At 38.6% G+C, this 27,928-nt stretch overlaps 1 protein-coding gene across 3 annotated transcripts in view; it reads right to left on the bottom strand.

Moving 5' to 3' along the window:
- Positions 1–27,928, bottom strand: part of LOC146324055 (arf-GAP with coiled-coil, ANK repeat and PH domain-containing protein 2-like) — a 66,989-nt gene that overhangs the window by 18,447 nt on the left and 20,614 nt on the right. For 2 of the 3 annotated variants that reach the window (XM_084723285.1, XM_084723286.1), the window contains exons 3-9: positions 26,709–26,828; positions 25,869–25,922; positions 22,609–22,667; positions 20,897–21,080; positions 15,718–15,762; positions 15,540–15,635; positions 8,907–8,981 (exon numbers count right to left, since the gene is read on the bottom strand). In XM_084723285.1, the coding sequence (XP_084579411.1) occupies positions 8,907–8,981; positions 15,540–15,635; positions 15,718–15,762; positions 20,897–21,080; positions 22,609–22,667; positions 25,869–25,922; positions 26,709–26,828 (633 nt within the window). Of the gene's footprint in view, positions 1–3,620; positions 3,684–6,482; positions 6,495–8,906; positions 8,982–15,539; positions 15,636–15,717; positions 15,763–20,896; positions 21,081–22,608; positions 22,668–25,868; positions 25,923–26,708; positions 26,829–27,928 lie in introns of all 3 variants that reach the window. The other variant, XM_084723287.1, reaches the window with a different exon arrangement.

The following is a 27,928-nucleotide window of genomic DNA, read 5'->3' as shown; positions in this document are numbered from 1 at the left end:
AAAGCCTTTGTTCAGCTGGTTGTTGTCAGCATTTCTACCACGATCTAAAGATCTGTGAAGATTAGACCAATTGAGAACAATGAACAAAAAACAAACTGATTTACAGATTTTTAAAAATGGTGGTTGAAATAAAATACTGGAAGTACCCAACCGATGACAAATGTGCAGCACTGTGAGCCACACCTGCACGTTCCCACACTTGAGGAAAGTACTACCCCTGTAGGGACCTTTGGAGTTCCTCCAAAGGTTCCTAGTTCCTGAGAAAAGTTCCTGTGGTGGAAACGCTGCTTTTGTCCATTTTGCTTCACCCACATCTCACCTTTGTCTTTGATTTGATAAGTAAAAATAAGAACTTAACATATACAACACACATCAGGAATTACCTAGTTTGTGCAGATAATACAGAGTCAGCTACAAGTTCATGCAACATATTTTCATCAGTTTTTTAATTGTGTCTGCAAGAAACAAAAGATAAAATAAATAAAGTAGGATCACACACTCAGCTTCAACAATCTTCTCATTCCTGCTGCAGTCTCTAATAAACAACCTTTAAATTTAGGCAACAAATTAAGGCTACATGTGGTGCATAGTATTAGTAAGTAATTCATTGTACTCCAAAGAGTAAAGTTGCAAAGTGAGCTGTCATGCATCCTTTCTCTCACCAACTCTGCTGCCGCTGTAATTCAATCTGACATGTTGTCATGGGACTGTCCCTGTGGCCAGTCTAGCTTTAACTACCTGAGCTGCTGCCACACTTTCCTAACACCCTCCCACCTTTCCCAGCTTCAACTGACATTGAACACCATGATGCATGGATGTGTGTGTGTGTGTCCTTGTGGAGTCAGTTTACAACGAGTGTCACCATCTCCACAAACAGTTACAGCTTGATGTGCGTTACTGTAATGAGCTGTGGAATTATCTTCTCTGTCGTCCTTCTAGAAACATCTGGAGTCAGTTTTCTGACACAGACCTGTCTGATTCACCTTGTCCTCTATTATGTAACCAATTAGACATGGTGCTCTGATAAAAAGCAATCATATGATGTCAACAAACTGAAGTGAGTTCAAATATTGAGAGACATTCACTGTATGTAGTGAAACCTTAACCTGGTTGACTGACACCGTTATGTTAAAAAGTCTAGTGAACAGCTCGTTTACAAACATAAATGTTGACCACCATCTTGTCAGGTGTTATATATTAGTTTGTGACAAACTTAAAAATGTTCATTAATGATGCAGAAGTTACCATAGTTACCTTGAGGCATGCTTTGTGGCTGCAATGCTCTGACAGATTCAAATTAAAAAGCACAAACTGCTTGCATGTGACCAAAACACACAGACTACAGAATTAACAGAAACCCAAGCAGAGTAAACTATGTCAACATTGATAATTCTGCGTGCTGACTGAGTGGAAATGACCTCAGTCATTCAGCATGTGGTGACAATAACTACTATTTCCTGTTTACTTCCTGGAAATCACCCGTGCAAAACATGCACACGAGTGGACAAATCAGATATACAAAGATTAAACACATTCTGTTTGCAGTAGAGGAAACTATTTAAAAACAGAGTGTTGCAACCTTCCAATATTTTTCTGTCTTTGTTCAAGATGTTTCTCTTCACAATGTGATATTTTAGGTATTTTATTTTAAACCATTCCTACAGATCAGATTTTTCTCTCAGACAAAGATTATGCAATTGGAAATCTGACACTCTCCAATACTGTTAGTTCTAAATCAACTTCTGAATAAACTTTACCAGGGAATTGCAAAGGGCTGAGGAACTACCACAAACTATATCAAGGAGAGATGGGAGGAAGAATTAATTGATTAAATAACCAGTCAACAATGGGAGAACATGTGTGGGACTGTTTTTTCTATTTCTTGTTCTATGTATTGGCGTGAATTTGGTTTGATTGTACATTTTTCATTACTCCTAAAATGAAAATATATCTAATATTAAAAGACCACACATGTTGGAGAAATTATTGGAATGATGAGTCACTCAATGGTTAATGTATGCTTTGAAACACAGAACGTGGTTGGTTTCTCTTTGCCCGTCATCCTCACTGCTTCTTTCTGTCATATGTTCTACCAGTCACAGAGACTTGGATACAAATTATGTAGTGCTGTTTAAAGATCCCCTATCCATAATATATAATGCATGGTATCTGGTATTTTGTGGAAGTCACAGTTCCTGGCAATGATGTTGCTGCTAGTTCAGTACAAAAAAAGCCTGAATAAAATCTTAAAAAAAAAAATTTAAAAAAAAAGCAATCTCCAAAACCAAAACTTTTGTACAAATATTTACATGCATGCTTTATTAACTTCCAGTCTGATATGTGCACTGGAGTACAGATCTGATCCAACATTAATCTGAAATCTACATGTTGGAGACTCCCATAATAAAGAGATCCTCCTACCATGACACTACAGTCTACAGGTTTACATACTGTATGTATGTTTGATGTAGAAGCATTGTCCCTTCACTCAGTCTATATTTACTTCTAGTGTATAACTGCACGTTGTTTGTGGATGAATGTTGCCCTCATAGCTTGGATGTGTAAATGTAACCTGAGCAAAAGCTTCAGTTAAATCCCTCTGACCTATTATAACATGGTGTATCAGATGGATGCATTAACACACACAGTCAGAGTGGCCAACACAATTTTCCAGTATGACATACAGTACACCGGACAACTAAGGTTATTTTGGGTGCACAAGTGGAACAAAGTATGTCTGTATTAAGCTTCTGAACAGAAAGATAATGGAAAGTACCACAGGCATTCAACAAATCACCTTTTCCTGGAGGTGGAACAAAATTAACCTTGGGAACAGAGCCATGCAATTCTCACAAGTATTCTGATGAATACATTTTTGAGCTAATAATGTACATAAAAAGTATACAAAAAACTCAGAACCGCAGCAGTGGTACGATGCCTGACTGGATAAAGAAACCACCCATAATTCTGCTTAGACAGTAGTTGGTGACACCAACACTGAGCTCCTTAAACCATGTGTGCATTCACTCACACATGTACACACACAAGCACAAATACAGCCATAAACAATCCCTAATTAAGACTGAGACTTAAGAATGAGACTCATAGTGCAATACTGTTGCTGTCATGTGAAAACCTGTCTGGTTCTTTTGTTTAAACTATAGGTTGAGAAATATCTCTGACTACTTGGGGATGGGAAACCATTTTCAAACATGTTACCTACATTTAATAACAGTGGTCAAACTTTAGGTAAGGCTCTTAATTCCTGAAACATGTAAGAGATGCAAGGTTTTCACCTGGCAGCAGAAATATCTTCAGTTATTATCCAACAATCGACTGCAAAGCAACAAACCACTCACGAACTTCACACCAGCAGCCATAGTAGTTCACCGTAGCAGACACTGGCAACACCGAGGCATCAAAATAGACATGCTGCATAATCAGGACACATCAACACAAATGCATGTGTAACACTCTCAAATGAGGAACAGACAGAGGTGCAAACATCTACACAAACACTGCAATGCAGTCTCTTAGTGTGTGCAGGAGATGAGAGACGGGGGGCAGGTAGGGTTACAAAACGGAAGTCAGACGGATATCGATGCAGTGACTCTACGTACACAGGACGACCTCCAAGCGCAAAAGTTGCGGTAGTCTGGTAAAGTGTGGAGCTCAGTCACCTCCTAAAATGTCACACACAGCAAGAGAACGGCACACAGACAAAAGAAATATATATTTTCTCACACTAATACAGATATCATGTATTTATCAAAATAAAAAACAGCATACAGACAAGAGAAAACACTCAAGCTAAAGAAGCACAAACATAAACAGACAATTACTAAAAATAGCCATGGGCACAGAGGCACTGTCGTGGGCACAGACACACATGCTCCAACTCAATCTTGATCCTTTACGTGCACTCACCAGATACCAAACATAGTGAAAACGGCTGAAAATCTTCATTTTTCACAGATTATACGGAGCGTATGTGCTCCCCCGTGAGGCTGATGAATCTTCGCTATCTCAAAGTCTTGCTGTGTAGCATCTTAATGCTGCTGTGCCTCCAAGGAGCCCGGCCTGTCTCCTCAACAAACTCTCACCTCCTCCTCTCCGTGGCTGTGTAAGTCTATCAAAACTTTCGTCACTGTGCTGCTCCTCCTCCTCCCGAGGCCTCATACGCCAAGCGAAGGGCATGCTGGTGTGTGTCTATGTGTGTGCTCATGTGACTGTTGGGTTAGAATAATCAAGTGGACCGTGCAGAGGAGCTCGGGCATCAAACATTTATACTGACTTCAGCTTAACAGACACATACTCAGCTTTTCCCCCCTCACTCATGAGTGTGTGAATAAAATCACCCTTTAACCATGCTGACTTACTTAAGTGTTTGAGTCTTTAAAGTGTGTGCATTTAGTATGTAAAACTGAGACTCTGGATTATTCGCATAGAAAACAATCATATATTGTGTTTCTTTATGAGATGAGACAGGAAAATATTGAAGTCAGCAGCCTGTCTCTCTCCTGCAGCACCAGGGTGACACTATCTGTCATGTCATGTGGTCATAGTGCTACTGCTGAGTAATGCACACGGGCAGAAACGAGGCATACTAAACATAACCTCAGGACCCCCTTCAACTCCCATGAGGATGAAAGGTTTCATTATTACAATGATAATGACAAATGTTTATGTGCAAGCACAACTAAGTAGACAGAATGCACAGGAATTCAAATACATTGAAAATCCTATCCTAATGGGGAAAATAAGTAAAGCTTTTAGTGTCAAATAGCTAAAAACTGAATTCACCAAATAGTTTAAAGGAGATTCACACCACTGCCAGTGTACCTAGCTCTCATACATTTGTTGAGTAGTAAGTGATGAGGACAGCAATACGAGTAAACAACCTACATCGTCAACACTACTACAAAGGAAGGAGGTGTAGAGACGTGTAGAAGTCAATTTTTAAAATGTTAGTGCAAATGACAATAATCCCTAAAGCTGATACAGATCATTAGATCAGTTTATACTGATTACAAGTCCAACCATCAGTTGATTAATCAGGTAGTTATCACCTATTAAATTGGAGCGGTTGTGGCTCAGGAGGTAGAGTGGGTCATCCACTAATTGGAAGATTGGTGGTTCAATCCCTGGCTTGATGGGAAAGATAGTGAACCACAAATTGCCCCCAGTGGCTATTCCACTGGTGTGTGAAAGTGTGCGTGACTGTGTGAGGGGATGGGTGAATAAGTGTAGTTGCAAAAGTTCTTTGAGTAGTTGATAGACCAAAAAAGTGCTACATAAATGCAACTATTTTATCAATCATTTTGAGTATTTTTTTTAAGAACAAATGTCAAAATGTGCGGATTTTGGCTTTGCAAATGTCAACATTTTCTGGTTTCTTTAGTCCTCTTTGAAAGCAAAGTGAATATATTTAGATTGCAGACAAAACAACGCATTTGAAGTCACCTTGGGTTTTTCAACTTCCATTTTCTGGACCAAACAACAAGTCAAGCAACTGAGAAAATTAATAAAAAAATATTCAACCAAGAAAATAATCATTAGTTGTAGCCCTCAATCAATTATGCCTCATTAAATCAGCATTTTACATTCTGTTGCAAGGTGGTAAAGTAGCTTGCTGGGTTAAAGAACCTGTCTTGTAAGGCCACAGATAGAATTCCTACTACAGAGACTAGAACTTTTTATACAGAACTCCAACCTGTTTAAGTGCCTTTGAACAAGATGCTAATCCCCAAGCTGGTCACTCACTTTAAGTCAGATGGGGGAATAGTGTGATTCTAATGTTACATTAAATATAACTGGTGCACTTCAACCTGCAACACTGGGGAAATATAAATATAAGGGATATTTCATCAAGTTATGCAGCATTGCTAGTGAACCAGAGTGAAGCCACTGTAAAGTGTCACCAAATCATCATAACAGCAAAACTTGCTTTTGTCTATTACAAGGTAAATATGCCAACACAATGTTTCCTTTTCACTGCACTTGTAGACTGTCATGCCCATACTGAGTACTATTAGCACACTTCACGTCACTCAGCTGGAAATCTTAGAGACATAATTGAGAAGAAATGTGATTCAGAGCAACCTTCTTGCCTCAAGTAAGCCAATATCAAACACACTTAAACTGAAGACAACCGAACACAAAACAAGCACCAGTGTAGGAAGTCATGAGCAATGAGGCACAATAGTATCAAAACAGTCTTAACTAATTAATGAATTGAGGGTGACATACACATACATCAACTGCAAAGGGCACAAGGACACACGTGTGGCAACTGTAATCAATTAACTGGCGTCACATCATGCATGTTGCCAGTTTAACCTTGTGATGAACGAGCTCACTCGTCTCACTATGAATGACGTGAGCTACAGAGTTGGAGTCCAAGCAGTTAGAGTCTATTTAACCATGCAGACATTAGTTAGAAATGACAGTGAGGGGAAAAAAGAAAGAGTAATTGAGCTTACCTGCAGAGCAGCCTGAAGTGAGTAGAAGAAGAAAAGATGGGGGGGGAAGAGGAGTAGTAGAAGAAAAAAGGAGACAGTTGGTTAGGAGCGTCTGTGTTTAACAGCCAGACAGCCAGACGAGAGAGAGCAGTGGGAGCGAGTCGATATAAAAATAGCATCTAGATAAATTGAGGGAGGGGAGGTGGAGGATAGGTGCTCAAGGACAGGCGGAAGCTGGCATGCGTACCATCACTGACCGAGCAAGAGGAAAGACAAGGAGAGGACAACAGACAAAAGAAAAACACAGAAGGAGAAGGCAGACACATAAAAAATCAAAACACAAAACGACAGATGGAAAGAACAACAGCAAGGATAAAAAAGAAAGACATCTCAGAAAAAGAAGTACTTGAGCGCAGTTTAAGACGAATGAATGAATGTCACTGACAGACAGACAAATTAACCGAAGCCCAGCAGGCAACAGCTGGGTAAAGCACTGACAGATGTTGTCTGGAGTTAATGAGGCTGTGTGATGTACAATTAAAGCTAAGGGCAATTAATCACCACCACATATTGTAACATAATACCACACTTCCTGCTTATGTTTTTATTCTGCTGAGGGTTCACAGAGTTCCAAAGAGATCAGGGAAAAAATTGTTTTTGACAAGCAGAAAATGTTGGTGAGATTAAAAATTTAAAGGCGAAAAAAGTTATTTCTGCTGTTGCCTCTTTACATTTTATTTCTTGTAAAAAAAAAAAAAAAATCAGGAAGGCAATCAATGACAGTGTAGTGTAAGTATAATGTAGTGTGACTCACTAGGAATATTAAGGTCGGTATGGCTGCCAACCATAGAACAGGAACGTAATGAAACCCAACCTTGTTTGTTTGGAAATGGGTTTCCGTCAATAATGCATGGGTGTGTGGCTGAGATCATCCTTAGGGATCACCTTACACCTGAGGGTGGAGTACTACCTCCATTCACTCAAATGAAAAAAGAAGAGCAAATGGCTGGTATCAATAGCTTTAGTATATACACAGTTATTGCTTTCAGTTGTATATAACTGATTTGTAACCGTACATAGGTGTGAATGGAAGTGTGAGTGGATGTTTGTCAGCCCAGTGACAAACTGGCAATTTGTCCTGGGTGTATCCCACCTCTCGCCCAATGTCAGGTGGGATAAACTCCAGTCTCCCACAGCCCTTAAAAGATAAGCAGTTACGAATAATGAATCAATGAATAATTCAGATTTTAATTAACCGAACAAAGTGATGTCAGTGTGGGAAATTCTGATTTGAAAAGCTATGCCCCCAGGAAGTACACTGGGTTTTGAAGCCCTGCCTCCAACAACGTATCCACTTCTTTGTACAACCTGGATTCATTGGGAAACATTAAAAACATTGGGACGCTATGTAAAATTTAAATAAAGAAAACAAATAAACAAAACTGTGGTTTCCAAAAATGGCGTTCCCAAGTCCATTTAGTAATATCCTTATATATTAATGTGTTTCATAAAGTGAAAGAGGCAGCTGTAGGTAGGAGGTAGAGTGTTGGCGCACTAATCAGAAGGTCAGCGGTTTGACTGCCAGCTTCAACACTCTACAATACATTGGACAAGATATTTAACGTCAAATTGTGTGCATGTTTGTGTGTGAATGGGTTTACACAGATAACTCCTGATGAGCAGGTTGGCACATGCCATTAGTGTATGAATGTGTGAATGGTGACATGCAGTGTAAAGCGCTTTGACTGGTCAGAAGACAAAAGTGGTGTTATATAAATGCAATCCATTCATTGGTGAACTTCACCCCATCCTTGCTTGTCGATGATTGACCTTTCATAAATACCCCTTTCATACTGAATCATTATACCATCATCTGTTGCTTATTGAGCATCTCAGACCTACGCCAGTCTTATGCATACGTGTTGCTGGGATCAAATTCAGAATAAGCATAAGTTTATAGAAATCAATGAAGTTGATGAAGTAAAACATTAAATATATTGTCTTTATAATGTTTTCAATTGAATATATGTAAAAAAAAACATTCTGTTTTATTTATGTTTCACACAGTAATCCAACTTTTTTGGAATCATGGTTGTACATCTAGGGTAAGAGCACCTGGCCATGGGGTAGACAGTAAGTCCTGCAAGATCCCACCAGAGTACTGTAAGTTTACTTTTAATGGGATCAGGCCTGAGAACTACAGGAAAGGCTTTGCGACCAAAGACAAGAGGATCTAACAGCAATAAAGTTACCACACACACTGAGCAAGTGAGTGTGTATTTACGTCTCCGTGTTTTTCAGGTTTCTGGGCAGAAGACAGCAGGATAAAGTTGTGATGATCCTCATTCACAATTGCACACCTAAATATGTTGTACTGTGATCTGTGTGCCAAGTTCTAAAAGTGTGAAGGGCGATTTAGTTTGCATGTGCTTTGTGTGAGTGTACCTTTTGCTGGATGGTGGAGTGTTTCTGCTCCATGTCCCTCTTCTCTTTGGCAGCATCCACCACCAGCTGGTCCAACTGCAAGAGACAGAACAGCTGATTAGACAAGCTTACCGAACCACCTGGTCACACACTCACTTAATTCAAAACAACACACACACACATGACTGTTTAAGACACATTTTTGAGTTTTAATTTTTAGAAATGCCATTCAAAAGGACTAAAACCCAAAATTACACATAAAACATAGCTAAAATCACATTCATTCTTATTCAAGGCAAAATATGAATCATCAAATTTTTGTTTGCAGAATGATTGCAAGAAAAGCAGGCAAAAGATCTGAAAGGTATGCGTAAGTATGTGTGCACCGAAGCTCCTATATTTCCCTTTCTAATCTTGAGAGCATAAATGATTCCAACAAGTAAACAACTTTTCCACAGGCCACACTGATACAAGAAAGACGTTCTCCTCTAAACAGAATGGACTGTGCTACAGAACGTAGGCTTCATCATGTGTGAAATTGGATGGGGGGGATGACTGATTTTCCTCATCCCCACGAGTAACCATCGCGTGTAGAGAAGAAAACAAAGGATCTTTTGAGCAAAGGCGAAAGCAACAAATTAAAATAGGACTTGAATGAGGTGCTGGAGGTCACAGGGTGATGCTGAAAATGTGCCAGCCTGCCTCCCAGCAGTGAAATTCTACTCTGTGCCTCTTGGTAGTCTGTTGCCACAATGTGACCTAAATGAGCACATCTGCAGCCTCCAACACAGAGGGATCACTATCTGGTTATAGGTCAGTATAATGCACGTGAATAAGTTGTAAGTATGGTTCAAAGTTTCGGTTAGCAAAATGCATAAGAAGGCAGCATGACTATAAGTGATGTACTTTGGAGGATTTATTATTTTACAACACACTGCCTTAAATCTCACATCATTAAGTTGTTTCTCTTCTTTACAGGTTTGGCTTGATTAACAAGTTTGTCAAAAAACTCTTAAGTCAGCCAACGCAGTACCAGGTCTCCTACACATTTTCCAATTCAAAATCCCACTTTTCCAGACTGAAACATCCAGAGTTCTCAGGAGATTCTTCAGGTCATGTTTAACATCTGAGTACTTACAGCTAAATGTTTATTACATAAATAAATGGATTTAAATCTAACCGATAACATGTATGCTACATTCTAACAATGCAGGTAACTATGCTGCCACATAATTGCAAGAAGAATGTGTGTTGGAGATAGCTACTGATTTTAAACAAGGTTTGCATCTTGCTTTCTTTTCCCTTTTGGAATTTTTAGCCAACCAGGCTTTACATTGGTGATTGTCAAGCCAGCCCTTGGAAAACTTGGATTTACCCTGTTTAGTCCACACTGCTACAGAGAAAGTTGGACGGTGTTCCACTGTCAAACATCTCTGCTCAAAGTAAAGTAACCACTGCTACTTAAACTTACATTATCTCCTCTTAATATACTGACTAAGTAATACTAATAATATTGTTCCACCTATATTTTTAGTCTCTTTTAAGAGCCAAAAATTAGTTGAAAATGTTTAAATAATTAAATTTCCACAGCGTCTGTTATTCACCGTGTCCATGGAAATGATGATGAATGCAGTCATTTAAGTATGGTTTCCTTACACAGAAGAGACAGTCTGTTTAGTTTTCTGATAACTTTGTCACTATATAACTCATAAGTATTCAGACAAGCTTAAGCTTCTTAATTATGAAACTTAAAGCCACTATATGTAACAAATGAACACTGAAAAAACCCAGCTAATTTGGATTTGTTCAACACCAACATCAGTCTCTTTGTGACCCTGTTAATGCATTATGTGTGTCAAAAGCCTTGATTTCTTTAAAATTAGGATACAATAGTGATTTGATTTGATTTGGCCATATATGTTTGATGTGAGAAAATGAGAGACGATACAAGAAAAGGAGAAGGGGAAAGAGAAATGTGACAGGCAGATTAGTTGAGGTCAATGTCTACTTTTTAATTCCATGTGGTGGCTTTACTGACACCAGTTACTACACCACAGCTTCAAGCTAAATGGGAAGATGGGTTACAGGGAAGCCATTGTATCAAATGAGAGAGAAGAGGGTGGAACCAACATTTTACTTCCTTTCTGATGCCACCAAAGATTTGTTTTGTTGCTTTCAACAGCTAAAATTTACAGCAAATTAACATTCTACCTATTATCTGCATTGTCTTTCACAAAATCTATTGCTTTTGCAAAATATGAACAAAATGCTGCTATGCGATAATTTTAGAGAAGACGGCATTTGAGGCAGCCGGGTCTTTTGTTTTGTTTAGAGAGGAAATGGGTGGACGGCAGAGCAGCAGGCTGATAACATCAGATGGGAAATGTTTTCCCTTGTGTCACCATAACAACTAGTCCAGTCCAGTCCAGTCCAGTCCGGTCCATGCCATCTATCTGCTTCTATCTGTACCTGAAAATGCAGGTGTGTGTGCTTATGTGTGTAGCTCTCCACATATTTTCTGACAGTGACTCATCTTAACTTTAACATCTTATCTATCTTACCATGCAGTCGCCGCTGACAATGTCAGCATCAATTGCCTCAAATGTTTCATTCTGCCTGTATTTGTACCAGTCTGAAGTATTTGGCCACTCGTCAGATCTGTCTTGACATGTAACCCTGATGACAAGCTGTGTGATTCATGGAAAAGATATAAAACAGCCTTTTGTATGAATATATTCACTCAACACGTGTTCAACCCTGAGGCTTTGTGTCATGGAATCTTGCAATCAGCTGAAATTCTTAAATTTAGAAGCAGCTGAAGGGTGGAAATAGCACTATATTTGACATGAATCATGAAGTGGTCATTCAAACACTTCAGCAATCTTATATGTTTAAGTTGATATTTGATCACAGACATTATTTCCATGTTGAAATGTCTTGCAGTCCCTCCTACTGTAACCTTCTGTATCAGTATTTTTGGCAAAACGGAAGTTATCACTATATATGAAAATTCCAAGAAATTTCCAGTGAGAAACATCCTGTCTTCACTTAGAGACTATTTTTACAGAGGAGGACAGAGGACTGATAGAGAGCTGAACATTATGATGTCACAGAGAAGTTGATCTTTGACCTTGTGGATGTAAAATGCCATCAACTCATCATTTTATCCTATTGTGTATAAGTTTGTTATATTTAACATGTGAATTCTTGAGTTATGGCTAAAACTGTGTTTAGAGAGGTTACAGTGACCCTGACCTTTAACCACCAACATTTAATCAGTTCATCTTCGAGTCCAAGTGTTCATTTGTACCAAGTTTTAAGAAATTCCCGCAAGTTGTTCTTGAGATATCCCATTCATCAAAATTGGATGACCCAAAAATATAATGCCTCTGGCCACGGCTGTTGCTGGCGGGAGCTATAAAAAAGGTTTTTCAACATTTAAAAAAAAAATGTAACTTAGCAAACAGTCATGAATGTGCACAAAATATTAGGCTGTTCAGTCCAGTATTCAAGATCATGCACAAACACACACATACATGCACGCACACACGCATGCATACCCCCCCGCATGATCTCTCCTAGTGTAAAAATTTTTACAGTGCGCAAAATATGCATGTTGAAAAATAAAGATGGAGACGCAACAACTTCCAAATTCTTTTGAAGCTGCACAAGGCTCTGTTCTTAAAATGTCATTCCATTTAATGAAGAGCACATTATGACTTGTTTAAGACTCAGAACTTAAAGTTTCAGTCTTGGGACATGACTGCAAAGACTTGAGACTTACTTACGGGCAAAACAACAACCTGGTCTCATCTCTCCCATTTCAGTTTCTAGAAGTTGTAATTTTCTGTTTCATAGCAAAAACCAACAACTCTGGCAACAATATCACAAACACCCCATGTCCTATATTGTATTGGAGTATTGTATATATTGCTTTAACACAAAGCCAGGATAGGAAACCAGCTTTATTGGTTCACCTCCCACTTCTATCATTTCATCTCACCAAACTTAAATTACAAAATAGATCATGACCCAAATATACTAGCATTAAGTTTCCCACCCTTGAGCCCTTTCTCATTGGTTACAGGCATCAAGTCATATTATCAGACCTGTTGACAGCTCCTCCACACCTCTCTGCACAGCCTCTCCACCTTCTTCAGCTTCATGATGGGAGAGGAAAAAAGAAATAATCCACAATCCTCTTGTCACTGCTCCCCACTGCTTGGCCTCTGATCTTCCTCTCCTTTCAGTTTTGCACTGCTCCAAATTCAGTGCGACAGGCTTACAATCTTCACAACGCAGTTATACTTCACTTGTTCACGGACTTGAAACCAACCCTCTATCTCTTTTTCCCTCCCTCTCCACAATCCAGTTTCTAAAACAGTCTTTTGCACTTCTCTCCTTTTTCCCCCTCACACAATCCTTGCAGTCTTTTTTTGAATGTTGAGGGCTTACAGTCCATACCCTTCCATTCTACTTCAATCACTTTTTTTCTTTGAGGAGATTACATTCTGCCTCTTAGCCCTTCCCAAAATCTGCTTTTCAAAGAGGGTCCTGTCTTCCCCACTTTTCTTTTCCCGGCACTCTTTGGTCCTTTTCTGTCAACTTCTTGATAGTACCAACGTCAGATGGTTCCAACTTCAGAGCATGAGGGTTAGAAACCACACTCTCGCTTCCCTCCGGTCCAATTTAGAGGACCACTGTTTCTTCAGATCTGGCTTCTAAAATGCTCTTCTTCTGTTTCTCAAATTGATTCCTAAGTCATTTGTCTGATGGTTCAAACATCAGAAAAACATGTTTACAAGCTACTTTTCTCTTCAGAAGTGCCCTCTAGTCTTCTGCTCCTCTCAAGCGCCCCAATCCATGGATGGAGTCCTTTCTTCCTTGGTCTTGCACCCAATTTCAAGAAATATCATCCTCTCATTCAGCTCTTCCACTGCTCCAACCTCAGTGTTTGTATTCCACAACCTTCAGCATCAATCTCAGGTTTCTCTGCTGAGTTCGCTCAGCTGACTGTCAACCCTGTGAGTCTGTGGGAAAACCCTTTTCCAGCCTTCTGGCTGCTTTCTTCCTCATTCCTGCTCACTTGAACAGCAACTCCTCTGTGATAATCATCTTAAAGTCACATTCAGGCCCTCCTCTGGCTCAGAGGGAAGGCTCTGTTTATCAGAGGATGCATATAGACACACACAGAGCTGAAGTGACGAAAAGAAAGCAGTGGACACAAACAGAGAGAGAGAGAAAGAGAGAGAGACGAGAGAGGTCGTCTGGAGGTGAAGGCAGAAGGTCAAACTGATATGATGCCAGTGTAAACCCAGGAAGACGAACAAGTTACATTTCAGAGTCCTCACCTGAAAAACTCCCTCCCAGCTCTACAGGAGACCCTCAACAGGAACAGTGTTTAAGTAATCTAACAATAATGTCCTCGTCTGTATAATAAAAAGTGTTTACCAGTGCCGGTGCACTGGTATGTAAACTTAGCTAACATTTATTCCGCTGCCCTGCTCAAAATAGATTTATGTTTGCTTACGCTGCAAGAGTTTATATTATATGTTCTCATAACACTGCAAGTGTTGTCCAGGACTTGATTTGTGTTTATTTTTACGTATTAAATTACATAATTATGGGAAAAAAGCGAAACATAGCCATAAAGCCGTCTAAATTGACTTATTAGCTGACAGAGGTAAAGCAGAGTTCAATTCTTTCTGACAACAAATTAATACTTTAGTGGAAAAGTCGTACATTTTAAAAATATGAATAATTCTAAAATGTAATGGAACATTATGGAACATAACTAGTAATACAAATCCATTAATACATAAACAAAACATTAGTTATGTAACAATGTTGACTAAGGAGTAATACTGAATAAGAAAAAAGTCACTTTTATATCATTTATTTTAGTTGATATTTAAAATGACATATCCCTTGTGATGCGTTAATGACGGGTAAGTTTTACATAATATGTTTAATTAGATTTTCATTAAGAGTGAAAGCTTGTTCCAATCAGTTTAGAAACAAACAAGGAGATTTAGCAAGAGGTTCAGAAATTTATTTAAATTATCAAAATTTAGTGGGTTGTATTGATCAATTTCTGTGAGTGTGTGTGTTTACCAAGCTATCTGGGGGCTCTGTCAGATTTTAAGTTTTGCATTCTGAGACGTAAAGAGACAGCTGAGATTTTTTTTAAGTGGGGTTGTATGAGGTACTTATCCATAGTAAATGTATTACCTACAGCCTACAAAAGTAGCAGAAGTTTTTGTGTAGGACACTGAGCAATGTCCTGCTGTGGACATAGTCAATAGCAAAGTGTATTTTAGACTGGGACACAGCCTCTGAGACCGATGGAGGCCAGTCTGACCACCGAGAATACAGTACCAAAGTGATTTAACTTTACAGAAGCAGTGACCAGGACTCTGAAAACAGGATAGGTGCAGGTGAGAACAGGAGGCGTGAAGCCACTGAAAAGCAAGTTTGTAACTATCCCTTTAAAGTCAAGTGTTCATTACAGCATTTCTACACTTATTGTATCAGAGAAAACAGAACTCTATAACTGTCCCTGAGGCTCTGTGTTAAGGTGACGGTTAAACCTCTTGACGCATACAGATACTGTGTATATGTATATATATATGTGTATATTACAGCATCCTGTACCTGTCCTCCAAGCAGTTTCATTAGAGGTTGTAGTTCACTGAAGAGGTCATATCCTTGGTGGAAGAATGTCAGGTGGGCATACATGAAGGACAACATCTGCAGAAAAGACAGTGAATAGTCAGAGGGCCAGTCCGCGCTAATGAAGAGATCATCTGATGTGAAAGCAAAGTAGACTTACTGATTTCAGGATTTCCGATCTTCTCTTGGATTGCAGCACATTGATCTGTAATGAACAAAAACAAAACAGTGAGGAGGATTTTTATCATTGATGATAATCAGTAACCATTACACATACAAGAGGAAAGACACTATTGCCAAGACAGAAAGAAAGAACTGGAGACAGAGGGGGAAATGAGGTAAAACACTAGAAATGAAACCAAAAAAATAACTTCTTAAGAAAAAGGCAAATAAATGAAATCAAACAGGTGGGAAATGAGCTGAAGTGAAGTAGAAAAATCACTCTGTCACCCCAAGCATTACTAGACACCAGTTCCTAGGACTGGCACCAGGGGGAGCTCCATGTCTCATGTTTAACCAAGGGATGCTGTTGTTCCCTATCTCATCATCCTCATTCATTGAAGCCTCCCGTCTGTCTCTCTGCCTGAGTGTGTAGCAGACTTTTCCTCATCTTAAGCTAATTACTGTTGCTCATCTAGCCTGGGAGGTTATCTTAGGTTAATGTTGCAGAGAAAATACAACGTAAATTATGGCAGGTTGTAAGTGCTGATGGTGATGCTAGCTGGTTTCACTGTGACTGACAGGTACTAATGAGTCAAAAACTGGGTGTAGTGGATGCATTTGGCTACTATAGAAGGCAGGGCAGCTTCTAAATGAATTTTAACACTCCGCTTCATGCTTATGGATTTTCCTCAGCCCAATGGTTTTCCTCTTTTGTGGTCATGGATGCAGAGACACCAACACTTTGATTCAGTCAAGAAGTTCAAATCCTTGTTGTGGTCAGAAATAATATTTGTTTGTGTGTACGTTGTAAGGCGCTTTTCCTTAGCAACACTAACCACGCGTGTTTATACACAGATGTATCTCCCACCCAGGGAAGGAAGCTTATTTTTCCGCCTCGTAGCCACAGTGGCTGGTGCATCACAACTTTTACAAGCCCCCTCCGTCTTTCGATTACAGTACAATTAGTAGTTTTGACTGGAGTAGCACCTCTGCCGCAAGCAAAATTTATGAGCATTTGGTTGCTAAGTTGTGGTAATTCCACACTTGTAAGCCTGTAAAAGGCACAAAGTTTGAGCAAGACTGTTCAGGCATGAGAAAGAGTGGTGGGCAACACCACAGAATTTGGTTTCTGATACAAGGAGTAACATGAGGCCCAGAAACACCAATGTCAATATCAGTACTATTAATTATTAAAAGCTGCTAATGTACAACCCCTATTTTTATGTCCACAATGCACGACACATTTTCAATGGGAGACATATCTGGACTGCAGGCAGGTCAGTCTAGTAGCCACAATTTTTTTTTACAACAAAGCCACGCTGTTTTAAAACATGCAGAATGTGTCTTGGCAATGTCTTTCTCAAATAAGCAGAGACGTCTCTGAAAACGATGTGATGGATAGATTCTATTTTTGTATCAATCCCATTGATGCTAGTATCAATACTCAAAACAACACTTTGTATCAGTAGTATTAATACTTTGGAGACTGAGCCGACAACCCCTTGTGGGAAATTTCAGGTTTGTTAAGTTTTGTAGACATACGAAAAGTGTTAACTGTGCTTCTACCATAATTTGTTGTGTATTTAAATTTCAGGCATTGGTTTGTATGTCAGCGGTGATAACATATCTGTCAAGATGAAGTCAGATGGCTTTTTTACAGCATAATGTTCATGATTTCACCTTACTACACTTACATGATGTTTTTCTAGGTTTGACCAACAGTCAATAAAGCAAACCGGAAGTCGAAAGTTCAGTATTTTATGACCCGGCTCTACGTGGCACAGCAGGGTAAAAGAGACACGCTCCATTCTTAAACTGTCATGAATGCAAGTCTGGCTTACAACCTCCCTCATATATTTTCCTCTCCCTCTACCATCTTGCATGTCACTGTAAACTGTGCACTGTATAATTAAGCAAAAATGCCACAAAAACAATCTGAAAGGAACAAAAAAATAAAGCTGAAATCTGTCTCAAATGCTTCCTGCAAGCGCAGCTGTAGAACTTAGCGGCATTCTAAAAGTGCTGACAGAACAGTGCAATGTGAAACTTTAAAGGAGACTCATTTAAATCAGCTGTGTTAGCTGCTGGGCTTATAGATTTCCTATAAGGAGTCAAACAGGCAAGATAAAAACTCAACTAATTTCTCACAGCCGGCCTTCATTTTATGAGAGTGTGATTATGCAGTGGGCCACTGGAGCAGACTGCCAAAGCTATTTTGAAACCTGCTTTTTGGGTTTCTTTTCAAAATCTAATTTTGGAGCAAACTGTGCCCATACAGCATTGTCTGTTCCTCTGGAGTGAGATTCAATAACAGGGCTGGCAGCTGCCTTATCAGAGAGCATGGGGCATTCATCAGTGCTACTGTGGCTGAGAGGAGAGACCAGCTGATGTATTCAATGATACATGAGCAGTTTTTACTGCAAAAGGTCACAGTACAAGACATCTGTGTGTGGTTTTGACAGAAAACTGGTCTAACAGATCTCAACAAATTTAAGTAGAAGGAGCATATTTGCACAAACATTGTTTCCACATAATGGAGCAGCACTCTTCATGTACTGTACTGTACTATTTTTTTTTACATTGAAAAAAAAAAAAAAGTATATTTTTCTCATGTATTTCCTCCTGCTGCTGCTTTCTTCCTCTTCTGCTTGTTCTCTAATTGTATAAGAATGCTGAGTATTCATTTTGTTACTGACCATAACTTGTCACACTTTCTGTCACCTTTCTATCAGCATTTCATTCATTTATTTATTAAAGTTTTGTATGTCCAACAATAGAAGGGGAAATGCTTTAATAAAACAATAAACTATCTTATGGCCTGTTCATGAATCTATGACAGTGCATATAGATACAGCATATACAGGACTGAAACTGACACAATTAAAAAAAAACAAATAAATATGCCATTAAGTGCATCAAAAATAATATTAAAAATACATGTAGACATTAATTAATTCCTAAAATGTTACATAAAATGATTAAAGACCAATTTTATACTTACTTCTGTACATATTTTCTATTGTATTACTTCCTTTATTTAGATACTTGCCCATTTACTTTTCTACTCTATTTATTAATTTATTATTTTTTTAATTAACAGCTTAGTATAAAGTATAAAGTGACCCCATTACAAACTGGCAGGACCCTTCACTTAAATAATGAAGCACAAACGCAGAAAAACTGAGTAAAAAGTTTGTGGAAATAGATGGGGAGAAAATGCAATGGGAAATTACAGAAACAAACGTATGAATAATTAAATAAATTTAAAAATTAATGAATTAATACAGATTGGGAAAGCAAATGAAAAGGGAAATCATTACAAATGTAGATTCAGTAAATACAGAGGCAAATTCAAACAAAAACATAAATTTATGACAGATTTTATGAATCAGTTAATGCCTACAATTATTTTCAATATGTTTTGGTGCTTTCAGTGGCAAATTAATACATTTATTCAGGCATTCATTTATTTCTACACCTATTTTTGATGTTGGCAGTTTTGGTCCTAAAGTCTTATGCCACTATGTACTGACAAGCCACTGTTCACACCAAGAAAAAAGTTGAAAACTACGGTAATGTTCCTCTTCCTCAGCTAGTTCTGTTGACACTTCTACATCTATTCCAACTGCTGCTCTCTGCGCCCTGCTGAAGCATCTGCTACTACTTCTTTTGAGCCAAATCCACCCTGATGTTGTGGATGGGAACATGACAGGTGGATGAGCTTCACTTTGGATTAACAGAATCAAACACAGCTGTTGTTCATTCTCCTCTGCGCCACATCAGCATTTCTTCACCCTGACACAGCATATTCGGTTCCATAGCCATATCCATGTTGGCTGGGGTACACAGAGAAATATCTTACATGACGGTGTGCGGCTGAGCTTTTTTTTTTTAAGCTTCTCTGTTAAAAGCTGCATGTCAGCAATCTACTGCTATATATAGTTCTGTTGAAAACTGAATCACTTTAGAGAAGCCAAAGCATTGTTTCATGTGCTGCAAAATGTGGTCTAAAGTGAGCCTCCTCTACATCCAAGGAGTTCCATTATTACAGCATGTACAGTAATAATACAAACACAACTTTACTGTGATGCATTTTTAAGCAAATTTTAAGCAAAAGTATAAAGAAATTAGTGCTGTCAATTGATTACAATATTTAATCACAATTAATCGCATGACTGTCTGTAGTTAAACACGATTAATTGCAAATTAATTGCACATCCAAATGTAACTTTATTAAATAAAATACAATAACCAAAAACAATGACAAATATTGTCCAGAAACCCTCAAAGGCACTGCATTTGGCATAAAAATATGCTCAACTTATAACATGACAAACCCAAGTCCATCATGCACAGATGAGCATACTGACCTGCTCAATTTAACATTAAGGCCAAAATGCACTAAAAGCTTCAATAGAAAAGTAAAATGAAACTCCTATGGCACACAGCAGGCTTCAGATTTAAAATACTAGCACCACAGAACCAGCTGTATTTTAGAAAAAGGTTGCTATTTATATGCATTTATTTATTTATTTATTTAGTATTATTAAGTTAATAATAGTTTATTTCTTTAATAAAATATTGTCCTCTGAGGAGAAAAATCCTCATCTTTATCCAGCTCAGTCTATTTAATGATGAAACGGTGTGCGATATTCATGTTTTTATATTAAGGATCATTTACATTGGCATCACTCTGACAGTTTATATCAGTGAGGATGTTTTAGACCACAGCAGACAGCAAACTGCACACCGACACACACCGAGGAGATGAAGATGAAGAAGAGAGACAGCGTCTGGGCTCTTCATCACGACTTACAATAATGCAGCGCAGTGACAAACGTTTTGTGGAGGAGACGAGCGTCTGTCAGTTTGGTCTTTACAGAGAAAGATATTTAAATCTGTAGTGTTTAAACCACAGAACTGTACAGTAACATCAGGATCATGATCAATGAAGTTTTTATATCCCACTAGAAGCGCGTGGTGGTGTCTGTATCTGCAGAGACCCTGCCCTCTGCGTCTATATCCTTATTTTCACATTATTTGACTGTGCTTTAGACATTTTTCCATCTCAAAATGTATTTGATGTCCTGAAAATGACACTCAATAATCCACTATTGTTCGACTGATTCTACTTTTGAGGAGTACTACAATTTAAATCCCAAAGACAGTTGATGTACCTGTAAAACGTAGTCGAGGACGATGTGTCGGAAGCACTTGCGTGTGGCAGTGAGGATGTTGGTGGCCTCCTCCACCTCATGCTGCTTGTTGCGGGGAGCCTGGGCATTTTTGATCAGTGCTGCCTCCTTTTCCTCACTCACTTTGTCAAATTGCTTCTTGGCCTCTTTGAACTTGCGTAGGTCACTGACAAAGGAAAGGAGGGGAGGAGGTTTATAAAGAGAGACACATTAAATTAAGTTATTGTACAAGAAATAGAATGTGAGATTTATTGGTATTTACTATTAGGATTTATTGGTAACTAATAAGAAAATTTGTTATTTTTAAAGGCCTGACGTAAAGAGAAAAAACAATAATGTTTCTGAATGGGTTCGTATTCTAGATGTCATGTTATAGCCCTTGTCACATTTACTTTTCAATAAAAATCTAAAATTTTATGACCTCATTGTTGTGTAATCTTTTTCCTGTGGTGGTGAAAATGGTTTAGAGTATTTTTTTTTCAAAGTATTGTATCAAAGTAAGAAATTCCAGTATTGCGACAACACTTGTTTGATGTTTGTCATCTGTGCTTTTGTATTAAGCCTTTTTATTAATTTTTTTGCTCCCCATCTTGACCCCCTGGTGGAGGAGATATGGTATATGTGATCTTTCTGGTTAAATAAACATAAATACAGTAAAAATGGGGAAATCAAGTTTAAGAAAAATAAACTAATCTTTTCCTTTGGATGGTTTTACTTTTTTTTCTGATTTAGGTCTAATCTTGATCACTAAAATTGACCTGGATGGAAATACTCTTAGATGTTGCTACAGATACATATAGTATTACAGCAACATCTTCACATAATTTAGGAATGAAACGTAATGAATTTGAGAAAATCTAAGACCAAGGTCAAGAGGATTAAGTCCTTTTGTTGTCAACAATGTTGTAAGGGGAAAGGTCACACGTTAAAGGAAGTCATATCTGGATATGTAGCAACAAGCATAGGTAACAGGAACACGTAGAGGTTAAAGGTGATTTCATACATCTTGGTTAGCTGGAAAACCAAGAGGGTTAGAACAAAGAAAATTATTTACCATAACTATTTGACCTAGGTCTTGTGCTGTGTCAGTGTAAGTGACTGGGCAGTGCCACTTTATCTTGAGGAGGAGGAAAAAGTTCTAAAAATCTGGGCCCCACGCCTTTGTGTGTTGCCTAAGTAAGATTAATATCTGAGGGCTGTGAAGTAGTAAGTAATTATGATATAACATGTTTCCGAGCTTTCTCTGGGAAGTATGGGTGCTGCTGATGTGGGTGTACAGCCCTGGTGTGCCAGGGGCAAAAGACGCTAATCCTTATAATGAAATAAAGCTGACGGCCCATTGTTTCCTGCACTCGTACTTCTTGCTCTTATACAAGAAGTCGGGAATTAAGGCTTTAAAAAAGGGAGATAGAAGGCCTTGATTTGATTACAGAGTATTATTAGATATACACTAATATAATTGAATGACCTTAGATGCTCTGTCTGGATCATCTGGCCAGATATATGACATCCTCCAGCTTCTATTTTATATTCAAAATTCTCTATATTCTCTGTATTGAAAATCCACTAGACTATCCTCCAACATGGAACAGTGATTTGAATGCAAGCTTGAGTAAATTTAGGCCACTCTTCAAACGCTCAGATTGCTCTGAGATAAAACCTTCTTTATTCATCTTTCTTCAATTAATACTCACTCTTTGACAAATGTTTGAAGCTGGGTCTTGATTGATCTCTGGGCCTGATCGAATAATATCTGTGAAGGAAGAAAGAAACAAACAAACAAACAAACAAAGAATAAATGCTCCTTTCTTTTTGGGAAAATCTTTCATTCATCAACATTAAACATTTCTTGAGCACTTCTCCTAAAAAGCAGCAAAAAGCTGATAAATGAATTTACTTTCTAGGTCACAGGATGTTTTGCAAGTCAGCATTCAGCACCTCTGTTTAGGAGGATTTCTGTTAACATCACAGGGTGCAATTAAGCAGCTAAATTTACACAAACAAGCTGACTTTGTAAACTCCCCTCATAAAGACATAAACACGAGAAATGACGCAATTTGACATTTCTTGGTAATGAGTCATGCCCTCATTAACCTGCACGCTTCCTGAAAAATGAGCTACCAAGGAAAAGGCCCAACAAACACAAACTCTCTAAATCAGGCTTCAGTGAGACTTCATGCCGGGACAAGACAATATGAGCAGTGTGGCTGAGAGAGGCTAGTAGTGACAAACAGATTGAGCACTGTGTTTGACAGGATCATGTGCTGAAAGATCGCTGAGTGGCAAAAACCTATCTGACAGTCAGCTGACATGACCACAGTTTCCACTGTTGAGTCAGAACCGCAGGCCTGCACTGTGGCTCCTGGAGGCTGTTAGGGGTCTAAGTCGGGGACACTAATAAGAGGAAACAGACTCTGCGGTTGAGGCATGTTAGACTGCTCACCCTGCAGTTTTTTTTCTGGGATACTAGTTGAGAAGACATATATATAATATATATTATGCCTTGTCTCTGCAGTGTCTCATTTAACCTGGATGTTACAGTTAAGGGTCAGCTTTGTTCCGATTCAGGAACTAATTTGATACAATTGACCCTTCTTAAGTCCCGCCCCTTTTCTCTCTGTGCTCCAATAACAGCTGAGCAAGATTGGTACCAAAGTCAATTTTCTCCTTTCCCATAAAACTGACGCAGTCTCATTTAAGTTAGCAAATGTTAGTAAAAAAAAAATAGCTGACTAGCTAGTTAACGATTGGACATTAGCTAGCTAGTTAGCTAGGAAAGGAAAAACTTAAACGAGGTACCAAGCAAGCTCAACTGTTACGAGGGCAGAGAAGGGTAGAGACTCAGGAAGGGTCAATTGTTGTGTGTGCATCTTGGTTCATTGTGGTTAATATACCAGTATTCATTAAATAAACAACAAACAACAAAATACCTGTGACTAGAAATCAGACTAGGCTGCAAACAGAAAACAATGTCCCGATGCATCTTATTAGAGGATGTGTTGCCCCAGGAGTATGCCAACAATTGTTCTTCTCATGGCACATCAGGTAAATCTGATTAGATCATCAGGCAATGCTCAAGACAACTGTTTCAAATGATTGTGTTTTGACTGCAAACAAACCACTTCAGAGATTGAGTGGAGGCAAGATGAGACCTCATGATCCAGGTGATCTCTGCCCAGTTGTTTTCCTGCATCTGACTGCAATTGCAATATTCTCCTTTGTCCAAACAAACAGAACCTGGGGGGCTGAAATACTCCAGGTTTCGAAACAAATGGTTTAAACAAGCTATATGTGAATACACTTCAAGACCGTCTAGAATCTGACTCGACTAAACATGAACAAAACTCACCAAATCCTCTCATTCAAATATTGAATATGCAATTATTGTAAACAGAAATATGAAATTTAGTCCTTTTTGTTTTCTGTGTCATCCCAAGGAAAAGGTTTAATGTTGCATTCAGCTTTAACAGCTACATGAATCACGTTAAATTTATCAGTTTCAACATATAATATAAACATAAATATAAACTGCCCAAGGTGACATCTTTAAATTACTAAATCTAAATCCACAACCCAACCCAATTTGGGAAATAAATCTAAAAAAATAATGACTCAATCCAATCTAGGTGTGCCATTACAGGTGCCTTTTGTTGTTGTGCATTCTGGGACACCTGAACAGAACAGTAGCTTCATTAAAGTTATTGCTATAATGGTTGCTGCTCATCACAGTCGAGTCTAAACAAATTAGCAGTTCCCCTCCACAACCCCAAAGAACCCCAGTAGCAGAGCCTCTAGCTTGGTTGTTTGCTCACCGTCTCAGACAGTGTGATGACGACTGGGAACTCACTCTGAACATGTTATGCAGAGCAATGGAGACAAGAGATGACAAGGGAGATCAAGACAAGAACTTTTACTGTAGGACAAAAGCCTCTAGCCAACCCTGTGCCTCCTTTCTGTGTGATTCTTAATGAGAGGACAAACAGAAATGTGTGTCTTAATCTCTAAATGTCAGCATCATGCCTTCCACAGACTGACAACCAAGGAAGCTAACAAGGGGACACAAAGGAAGAGAACAGCCACATAATCATATCTGTCCTACTGAACTCCTTGGAAATGTTGTTGGGGAACAACAGAGGACAAAACAATGGATAAGGTGTCACATTTCCTTACTGTCCAGGATCTAGTGTTTGGAAGTGGAGTGCACTGAAACCTAGAAGACCAATTTGTTTTACTTTGACTGAACCCTAGAATGGTTCTTCTTGTAGCTCAGCTGTTTCCAGGATGACAACCACATTGTAAACAGTTGACCATGATGTGTTCACCTCAGTAACACATGATTTATTCCAACAAATAACAACTCCACAACATGGGAGTCAGGGAATAGATTTTATGACACAGGAAAATCATCTTTCTGATAGAGTAAAAGTTTCTGGGAGAGAAAAAGTTTTTTTTTTTTGTGACAAGGAATCCCAAAGCTAGACTTTTCAAGAGAAGGGTTTCCTTTTATCCCATTTCTTATGGAGGGCAGTGTTTGCTAAGCATGCAAGGATGTTTTCAGAAACTCTCTGCCTTACATTTTACAGTAATATGAAATCCCACCTGGAAGCTGCTTATTATAGCCACGATTTTTAAATAGCCCCATGAAGGCCGTTGAAGATTAAATGGCTTTCTCAAGGGCACCCTGACATTATTGCTAATTGCCTATAAAATGTTTCTTGTACACTTGCCCCTTCCCTTTTTCCAACCAGTGGCCATCCTCCCCTTGCAGACCCATTTCCTCTTTCTTACAGTCTGCTGCAGTCCTTCCCAGCAGTAAATAAAAACTCTGACAGTTGAAGAGCTGTTCCAGACCGCCGGCCCAGCTGACTTTTGTCATCACCCAGCTGTAAAAGGGGAAAAAAAACGACTGAAGAAAAGACAATACATCCGGTTTCACATGGCAGTGATAGCATACCGTGTGATAGTTGATCATCTCCTGCAGGCTCTCAGCAAACTTTGTGAGACTAGACTGTGGAGAGAACAGGAGACAGAGAGACAGAGAGAGAGAGAGAGAGAGAGAGACAATAGCACCATGTGTTCTTATAAATAATAAAACACAAATCACACAGGACAAACAATAAAAAGAAGGTCGGAATTAAAATAAGGTTCCACAAATAATAAAATGGGATGATATGCTGCATCACAGACACAAACTCATCTGTTAGATAGGTATGGCATTTTAGAGACACCATGACACTTTGGGAAAGAATTCTTTTGGCTAAGTTACTCCCTCTAAATACATGCAATGGCTGAGCTTCAAACCCAGGGGAGAGGCAATGAGGGAAATACACAAAGGCAGACAGGAAGTGCTCGCCTGCTATGCAAAATTCATATGAGAAAACAAAACATAACAAAACATCTGACCTCGGCAAGACCCAGCGGACATTAGAAGGTTTTACCAGGCCACATTTTTTAAATTTAGATTTAATCTTGTAACATCATCACGGATGAAAACACTTTACTCAAAAGAGACAAGAAGGTAGTGCGTGCAAAAAGAGAGGAAGAACAGGCCCTTTTATATCTGGAAACTGGACTGAAGTCGGTCATGATTTTTCACTGAGCTGTTTTTAACTAGGGATGCGTGATATGGATTTTTTCAGCTGATATGACAACCAATAATTACCTGTAAGGTAAATTTCACATCACATAAAATATCAAGAGGCTTGACCTTCCCACACACAAAAAACAAATTGTAATAACACTAATACTGACGACTTTCTATGATTCAGATCAAGTCAAGTTGTTTTTTGTTTACCTCGATGACCTCATCTTTGGTGGACTGCTGGGCTAGTTCCCGGATTCCATTAACAAACTGCTTGTTGGCTGCATTGTAGGCTTTTCCAGCATCAATCATCCCAATACACAACTTCACCAACTAGAGAGAGAAAGAGACAAATGCTTAGGACACAAACATAGGAATTAAGAAATGTGGTAATAGACTGAGATGTAGGTTATTCTTCAGGGTCTTCTCACTATTCAAAACACCTGAAGTTTGCTGCTAAATATGGATGAAGGAATTGTAGATTTGGTGGAACTTGGTGCTGCAGAGCAAGAGATGAACAGTGAAAGGCATGATGCTTAGTCAGTTTCTTGGTAATTAAGAACAGGCACTTTTTTCCCTTCTGACTCATTGGGGGCAAAGATAATTCCAGGTTACGTAAACTCACAACAGACGCTGGCCGTTCTCCATCCACTCCCACACAGGAGATGACACACAGCCTGAATGTGCCACTGCAGCCAGAGCTGCTAAATAACTCAACTAAAAATGCTTATTTTAAGCAGCTTCCTTAGCAGACAAGTAAGGAATTACCAGTCATTTAATGAATAAAAGCTGATAAAATACATAATACTTGTTTGTCGTTCAGGAAAAGCCTTATTTACACAAATGACGTGTATTTTTTAGCAAAACTCAAAACAACACATAAACAAATAAATTAGAGCAATCTATTAAACTAATCTAATCTTAAAACAAAACACTGATTTTTCAAACTAAAAAAACAAAACAAAGGAACATATTCCAAAACCTACAACTAACGTAGGAGCAAAGGTCAGAAGGTAAAACTAAACTAGAAGTGACCCATTATTAGACGCTTGTGGATTCTGTAAGTCACTACACATCAGCAGGTCTTGACAAGGTGGATGGTAATCTTTAATCAAGATTATGTTGGGCACCTAAGTTTTTAAGTTAATTAATGTCAATCAAGACTCCACTGTTGTTCTATGTGACTATACACTCAGTTACCAGTTTATTAGGTACACCTGGCTAAAAGTAATGTAGTGTAATATAACAGGACTGCACAATATGATAAAAAAAGAATGTGATTATTTTGACAAATATATAATATATATTATAATGCTATTCTGTCACACATTTTACCTTCATCAAAAATTGCAGCTACTGCAGCTTCAATATTGCACTTGGTGATAATGTTACTGTAAATTCAATTTGTTGTTCAGCCCTAGTAATTTTGTCCA

Source organism: Lutjanus erythropterus, chromosome 7 (assembly GCF_056507025.1).
Source record: "Lutjanus erythropterus isolate fLutEry1 chromosome 7, fLutEry1.hap2, whole genome shotgun sequence".
In the NCBI taxonomy this organism is placed as follows: Eukaryota; Metazoa; Chordata; class Actinopteri; order Lutjaniformes; family Lutjanidae; genus Lutjanus; species Lutjanus erythropterus.
This window is presented reverse-complemented; position numbering and strand designations above follow the sequence as displayed.